The sequence below is a fragment of the Hippoglossus hippoglossus genome, chromosome 17 (assembly GCF_009819705.1).
Source record: "Hippoglossus hippoglossus isolate fHipHip1 chromosome 17, fHipHip1.pri, whole genome shotgun sequence".
Lineage (NCBI taxonomy): Eukaryota > Metazoa > Chordata > Actinopteri > Pleuronectiformes > Pleuronectidae > Hippoglossus > Hippoglossus hippoglossus.
This window is the reverse complement of record NC_047167.1, coordinates 24,129,346-24,137,273: the sequence shown is the minus strand read 5'-3', so window position 1 is coordinate 24,137,273 and position 7,928 is coordinate 24,129,346. Positions and strand designations below refer to the sequence as shown.

General features: G+C 46.7%; 1 protein-coding gene across 1 annotated transcript in view; it reads left to right on the top strand.

The window, feature by feature from the left end:
* The window catches only part of lamc1 (laminin, gamma 1), a 38,996-nt gene extending 31,621 nt beyond the window's left edge, over positions 1 to 7,375 (top strand). The window contains exons 17-28 of the mRNA XM_034614323.1: positions 53 to 231; positions 354 to 510; positions 677 to 882; positions 964 to 1,043; positions 1,160 to 1,297; positions 1,502 to 1,646; positions 1,727 to 1,876; positions 2,322 to 2,436; positions 3,807 to 4,006; positions 4,085 to 4,243; positions 4,314 to 4,413; positions 5,096 to 7,375. Of these exons, the coding sequence (XP_034470214.1) occupies positions 53 to 231; positions 354 to 510; positions 677 to 882; positions 964 to 1,043; positions 1,160 to 1,297; positions 1,502 to 1,646; positions 1,727 to 1,876; positions 2,322 to 2,436; positions 3,807 to 4,006; positions 4,085 to 4,243; positions 4,314 to 4,413; positions 5,096 to 5,352 (1,886 nt within the window). The 3' untranslated portion in view covers positions 5,353 to 7,375. The remainder of the gene's footprint in view (positions 1 to 52; positions 232 to 353; positions 511 to 676; positions 883 to 963; positions 1,044 to 1,159; positions 1,298 to 1,501; positions 1,647 to 1,726; positions 1,877 to 2,321; positions 2,437 to 3,806; positions 4,007 to 4,084; positions 4,244 to 4,313; positions 4,414 to 5,095) is intronic.
* Positions 7,376 to 7,928: the final 553 nt, after the last annotated feature.

The following is a 7,928-nucleotide window of genomic DNA, read 5'->3' as shown; positions in this document are numbered from 1 at the left end:
GGATGAATATGCTCCAGTTGTGTCTGACGTGTGTCTGACGTGTGACCTGCAGCATGTGACTGCGACCCTGAGGGCTCTCAGTCGGGTCAGTGTAAAGAGGACGGACGCTGCGAGTGTCGTCCGGGCTTCGTTGGAGCTCGATGTGACATGTGTGAGGAGAATTACTTCTACAACCGCTCGGTGCCGGGCTGCCAGCAGTGTCCTTCCTGCTATAGTCTGGTCAGAGACAAGGTGAGGACGGCGGTGCACGTACGGCCACAATTGTCAGAGCACCGCTGTGTGTGTGTGTGTGTGTGTGTGTGTTTGTGTTGGTGTTGTTTTAACATGGACAAGGGGTATTTGTGTGTCTCCAGGTGAACCAGCAGAGGCAGAAGCTTCACGACTTGCAGACTCTGATCGATAACCTCGGCTCAGGTCAGGAGACGGTCAGCGACAAGGCGTTTGAGGACCGACTGAAGGAGGCAGAGCGAGCCATCATGGATCTGCTGGACGAGGCTCAGACCAGCAAAGGTAACACACATGGCTCTAAGTTAATGGAACTACAGTTCCCAGGATGCTTCAGGGGTTGTAGAGACTGAATTGACGGGGATCAGCTTTACTGATCTTAGCATCACGGCAGCTGCTGCTGCTCCAGAACTGTGACCTCTCCTAACGTCTGTGACCTCTGACCCCTCAGGCGTGGACAGAGGTCTGCTGGATCGACTGAACACCATCAACAATACTCTGACCACTCAGTGGAACCGACTGCAGAACATCCGCAGCACGGTGGACGACACCGGCGCTCAGGCTGACCGCGCCCGCGGCCGAGTCCGAGACGCAGAGAACCTGATTGACCGAGCCCGGCAGGAGCTGGACAAGGCCAGGGACGCCGTCAGCAAAGTGGTGAGTGAGGGCGCTGTTGTCGCGGCAACTGTTACACACCTAAGAGCTTGTCAGCAGAGACTGACTTGATGTCGTCCACAGGACATCAAACCGCCCGGCGGCGCCGGAGAGCCCAACAACATGACGCTGCTCGCTGAGGAGGCACGTAGACTCGCCGAGAAGTAAGAACGCCACCTACAGTCGCCTCACACACACACACACACACACACACACAGACACACACACACACGTCTTCAGCACATTAGTAGAGTGCACTGACATCTGTGTTTTTCTGCAGGCACAAGATGGACGCTGATCAGATCGAGAAGATCGCCAAAGACGCCAACGACACGTCTACGAAGGCGTACAACCTGTTGCTGAAGACTCTGGACGGAGAGAGCAAGACGAGCCAGGAAGTTGACGAGCTCAACAAGAAGTGAGTCATACCTGATCCGTCGTTGGGTTACCTCTGACAGGAAGTGGTTACCTCTGGTTATTGGTCACGTTACCTCTAATAACATAATTTAAGCCTTTACTCCTTCTTCCAATTTGAGACTTCAACCGAGTGTGTAATGGTCACATGATGTCATCATGGCGTCATTTTCCACAAAATACAATCAACCTTCTCTCGGCGGTTCAGGTACAACGAGGCAAAGGAGCTGGCGAAGAATCTGGAGAAACAGGCCAACAAGGTTCAGGCCGAGGCCGAGGACGCCGGAAACAAGGCCCTGAAGATCTTCGCCAACCTAACCAGCCTCCCGCCCTTCGACACCAAGGCTCTGGAGGTGAGCGCCGGCATCGAACACGTTTGTGCCTCGTTTTTGTCTCGTGGCTTCGCTTCTTATTCTCGGTCGTTGTGTTTCAGGATGAAGCTACAAAGATCAAGAAGGAGGCGTCGGACCTGGACAAGCTGATCGATAAGACGGAGAAGGAGTACAACGACCTGAGAGACGACCTGAAGGCCAAGGAGCAGGAAGTCCGCAAACTGCTGGAGAAAGGGAAGAGTGAGCAGCAGGTCGGTTTCCATGACGACAGGACACAGCCATTTTCATAATGAACAGAACTTCTTTCACACAGATCTCTTACTTTGTACAACTGTTGTGATCCATAAAGTTTTTATCGTCCAGTCAGACGCTGTGAACCGTTCACTCTTTACATGTGTGAAGTTCACCAGGATCTAAAATCCTCTCACTCATGACTCCTCCTCTTCTTCAGTCGCCATGACAACCACTTCGACTGCTTTTAACATGCACAGTTCACGTGCGCACAGAACTCACATACATCTGCTCTGATTTGACTTCATCTCTGGATTGAAATGTACATTATTATTATTATTATAATAATATACTATTATCAATTTAAAAAGTCACAGCGACAGTAAAAATATATTTTACACTAATATGTAAATTTGTCATTCGTTACACCACGAGACATTTCCACTTCCTGTTTCTCTTCCACAGACCGCAGATCAGCTGTTGGCTCGGGCTGACGCCGCCAAAGCTCTGGCTGAGGAGGCGGCGAGGAAGGGTCAGTCCACGTATAGAGAGGCAGAGGGAATCCTGAACGACCTCCGAGGTACGTCTGTCTGTCTCTCTGTCTGTCTGTCTCCCTCTGTCTGTCTGTCTGTCTGTCTCCCTCTGTCTGTCTGTCTGTCTCTCTGTGTGTCTGTCTGTCTGTCTGTCTGTCTGTCTCTCTGTCTCTCTGTCTGTCTGTCTGTCTGTCTGTCTGTCTGTCTGTCTCTCTGTCTCTCTGTCTCTCTGTCTGTCTCTCTGTCTGTCTGTCTGTCTCTCTGTCTCTCTGTCTGTCTCTCTGTCTCTCTGTCTCTCTGTCTGTCTGTCTGTCTGTCTGTCTGTCTCTCTGTCTGTCTGTGTGTCTCGCTCTCTGTCTCTCTGTCTGTCTGTCTGTCTGTCTGTCTGTCTGTCTGTCTGTCATCTCTCATTAATGTCCCTTAATTAACACATGTTTAATGTTTGGGTTTATTTTTTACTTTCACTTTATGTCTTAAAGGGGACATATCATGAAGATTCCACTTTGTTAGTGCTTCTCCAGGTTAATGTGGGTATCTGGCTCATGTCTACCAACCCAAACACGTTTTGTTATAGTTCCTCTACGTCAGAAACGTCATGCTTGAGCGACTCGATTGAGCTTCCTGGGTTTTGTGTCGTAACAAGGAACTGGAAGTCTCCCTACATGGTCTTGGCCCACCCCCCACCTCATCCCCCCCACCCCCGTCCCCCCACACTCGTTACGCCGGGTTAACACCGGACGCGGAAGTGCCGCTGCGAGGCAGCGCGCAGCCGCCTGGCTGTTCACACGGGACGAGCATTTCTCCGCTGGTCAGCCCCATAGACTGTATATATAAGGTCAGCCCGCGATTCTGCTTTCTCCGCTTGTTGTTGTACCCGTTGAATGTCGGGGTTCGGGGGTAAATGATGGTCTTCATAGCCCCCCCCCACCCCTCTCTTTCTCTCTCTGTCTGTCTGCTTGTGTGCTTGTAGTGGGGGGGCAGAGGGGGACATTTAATTATGTGATTGGGAAAATTAAAACTCCAGGACAACAGAAGGGGAATACAAAGTGTGGGATGCATATTTGATAATTTATATCAGATAAAATATGTAATTTATATCGTTTAAAATCATGGGGGGAGAGGGGGGAGGGGGGAGCTGGCTCATTAGCATTTAAAGGAACAGGCACTCAAAACAGGTCGCTCTGTGGAGGGCTGTTTTATACAGGGTAAAAAGCTGTTTGAAATGATCCTTGTGGTATTTTGACCAAAGTATGTTACAGACATTTCATTAAGACCCCAAGGAACCATATCAACTTGTGGTCAAGTGGACATGCTATGTCCCCTTTAAAATATCAAAGTCTGTAATAATGAATCAAACTGTGAAAGAGGACAGTTTGTAGGAAGCATCATGATCTCACATCCTCTTCTTCTCCTGCAGACTTCGACAAGAGGGTCAACGACAACAAGACCGCTGCTGAGGACGCCATGAAGAAGATCCCCGCCATCAATGCCACCATCATGGCCGCTAACGAGAAGACCAGGCAGGCGGAGTCGGCCCTCGGCAACGCCGCCGCCGACGCACGAGAGGCCAAGAACAAGGCGGAGGAGGCCGAGAGGATCGCCAGCAACGTGCAGAAGGTAAACGAGCTGAGGGAAACCACGACTATCGGCTCCTGTCTTAATTTCAAACTCTAACATTGACATGTCTGCGCTCAGGGCTCCGCCAAGACCAAGCAGGACGCAGAGAAGGCGTTCCAGGACACCAACAAGCTGGACGCCGAGGTCGACAACATGATGGATGAACTGAGCGCTGCTGAACAGGAGCTCGCCAGGAAGAAGGCCGAGGCCGACCAGGACATGATGATGGCAGGAATGGTATGAGGCGCTTCCCGCGCTGATTCACACACTGAATGTATAAATATAAAACCTGCTTTCTGTCCTGTAGGCGTCCAACAACGCCAAGGAGGCAGAGGACAACGCCCGAAAGGCCAAGGGCGCTGTGAAGACGGTCCTGAGCACCATCACCGCCCTGCTGGATCAGCTGGGTGAGAACCGAGCAATGTCCTCACACGTCGCGTTTAGCTCCGTTCACGTAATCTTGAATTAAAAATGACAACACGGCCGAGTCTGTACGAGCCGGACGTCATTTCCACGGGAAACAGGAAGTCTGGAGTTTTCAGGAGCAACTAAAGCTGCTTTCAGACACTGAACTCAGATCTTCAGTAGATGATTCTCTGTTTTTACCTGGAGATCAAATACGATTCAGGCCATCGAGTCATAGAAGAATCTGATCTAATCTGATGTGATCTGATCTGATCTAATCTAATCTGATCTAATATAATATAATCTGATCTAATCTGATATAATCTGATCTAATCTGATATAATCTGATCTAATATAATCTGATCTAATATAATCTGATCTAATATAATCTGATCTAATCTGATCTAATATAATCTGATCTAATCTGATATAATCTGATCTGATCTAATCTGATCTAATATAATCTGATCTAATATAATCTGATCTAACACCTTAATCTAGTCAGACAACAAAACTTTTCGCTGAAGCTGAGAAATTTTTTAGAAACAGAAATTAACTCAAAATAAAAACTCTTCCAGTTGAATCGTCTTCAGCTTCAGTCGCCATGACAACAAAAGTCAACCTAGAAACTCAGGCTGATTTTAATTTGAAAAAACTGCTTCTGATTGGTTCGTTGTCTCGCAGGAAACATCGACAAGGTCGACCTGAGCAAACTGAACCAAATTGATGAGTCGTTGAAGAGGGCCAAGGGCAAGATGGCCGACAGCGACCTGGACAGGAAGCTGACAGAACTTAACGACGTGGCGCGGACCCAGGAGGAGATGATCACTGATTACGACAGGCAGATCCGCGAGATCCGCGCCGACATCACCAACCTCAACGACATCAAGAACACGTTACCTGACGGCTGCTTCAACACGCCATCTCTGGAGAGGCCGTAACCCTGCCCCACCGCCCCCCCGACTCCCGCCCCTTCACAGCTAACACGCCGGCGAACACGCCGACTTTTACCAAAACAGTTTTTAAACGTCTTGTTTTCAGATTCTCGTCTGTGATTTTCTTTTACAAGAGCGAAAAGAATCGTTCAAACCACGTTCACGGTTTTTATTGAGAGAAGCAGCTGATTCTGTTTTGTCTTTAGGGTTTTTTTTAGTTTTTATTCCTCGAGACGCAGTAACGTGAAGAAGGAACTCAGCGGCGGAGAGGAGCTGAGCAGAGGTGGAAAAACCTCGTAGAAAAACCAGAACCACCATCCCGACGTGACTGCACCACGAGAGGAAGTTCCACCGACGCAGGAACGACGACGCGTGTTCCTGGCGCCTCGAGGAACGTTCGCTCGATGTTTTGTTTTTCTGTTTTTCATCACAACAGCTTCGTCAGTTTGAGTTTCACAGAGTTCAGCTGAACGTTCTCACCAAACCACAGTGAAGGAATCCTCGGACACAGGCGCTCACTGTGTCTCCACTTGCAGCGGGTCGGCGTTGTTGTGTGTTTGTAGTTGTTGTCGTCGTTGTGTTGTCGTCGTTCCTGCTCTGCTGGAGCTCGTGAAGCCTGAAGTCACAACGAGTGATTTTGCAAAGTAAGAGTGTTTTGTTCCCACAACATGTGAGAAAATGAGCTACAAAATATAAGATTATTTTCTGCACAAGACGCCCTCTAGTGGAAAAACGACAGCTTCTGTCATCGTGTGAGACGCTGTGTTTTTATCCAGATGCATCATGGGAGAGAGATGTTAATGAAACTTTGTTGTAGCGTTGTGAACACGTGCACTCGATGACGAAGCGTCTTTCAGGGTTTCTGCGTCTCACCGCGGTCGAACACATTTCACGTCCTGATGTTTTACTTTCACCGTCTGTCGCTGCTTTTCACTCATTAACAACCTCCAGGCTTAAATCCAACACTATGCAACTTTGTACATTTTGCGTAGCGAGAATTTTATCTGATACACTGGTGCTAATAATTATTTCAAATGTTATATTTTTGTGTGAATGTTTTTTATTAAGACGTAGAGTGAGACTTTGTTATTTGTGTAAATATATGATGCTTCAATGATTCAGGCTGATTGTTAAGAAATAAAAGTCCAACATGGAAACAGCCACAATCAATCAATGAAACCTCCTGGTGAAATATATCGACTCTATGATAACGACGTCTGTGGTATGTTATTATTATCGTGTATACAAGCGATGCTAACGTGTCATTTGTCTGTTATTGATTTTGTTTTTTCACGCCTTCATTCAACCTAACTGAATATTATTGTTTTTTTGAACTTTGACCTTTTTACCAATCAGGATGTGTTTTTGTAAAGTGGGCGTGGCCTGCCTCACAAGTCATGTGATAAGCTCGGTCACATGTCGCTACAGTAGTTACCCGTTTTAACGAGTGTTTTGTGCCTTAATATAAAGTTAGGTTATAATCACGGTTCCAGAGCAGAACGCCACTTTTTATTTCACAGGAAATGTCCTCATCGTCCTCGCTCCTTCACGCCGTCTCCTCGTGTCGGCACTGAAGCAGGTTTCTTTAAATCAGGTCGTATCATTGACAGAAACAGCTTCTAGTTGAAAGTCTCTGCAGCAGCTTGTGCAGGTGAACAGATGTTAAACGTTAAGTGGTTGATCGTCTGTTCGTCTCTTCAGTCAAATGTTCGCTGAGCGTCAACAGTCATCAGCCGATCTGCAGTTTTTTCATTTCTCCCTCCATCCACACGGCGTCCGTCGGGTGTGCAGCACAAACAGACACGATGTATAAACAGTATTTTAAGTTATAATGTACAAGTTATTTGTGTTGTAACCTGTAGATGGCGATGCGTGTGCTGCACAGACTGCGGGCCGCCTCCGTGTCACGTCTGTTTCCTGTCATGTGACGCCATGTGTCTGCCCTGTGACGACCTGAGTGACCCTGTTTGTCCCCATGTGCCTGTAAATCCAAACGTAACATTTCAATAATAAAAGATTACTACAGGAACAGCACGTGCACGTGTACTGTTTGTAGCATGTGTCGTCCTGCTGCCCCCTGCTGGTCACATCTCTCTACATGCAGCTTTAAATCATCGTGTGACAACAGATTCTGTCCAACTGAAGAAATTAAGATTTCAGAGTACGTCCACTAGGGGGCAGATTAGGACCAGAAACAACATGTCTTACTTACGTGTGAGTAAATTAGTCTTTTTCTCAATAGACAAATGATTTTAAATTACCATTATTTATATGCAAAACCTTTATGTATATATATATACTTTATTTATACAGCACCCTAAAAAAAAAGATGACAAAAACAAGAAAACAAAGACGAGACGCAAATAAATAAAATGTCATTTAAGATCAGAGACAACAGATAAAATAAAACATCATTTATAAGTGATGACGAAAGATAAAAGCAACTAATTTAAATTTTCTTTAAAGAATTTTACAAGAGAGACAAATAATAAACATTAAAATTTGATAAAATATTTAGTTTTTGCTTTTGGATCAAAACATGTAGAGATACTTTTATTGTCTCTCAGTTACACTTTGTGTAA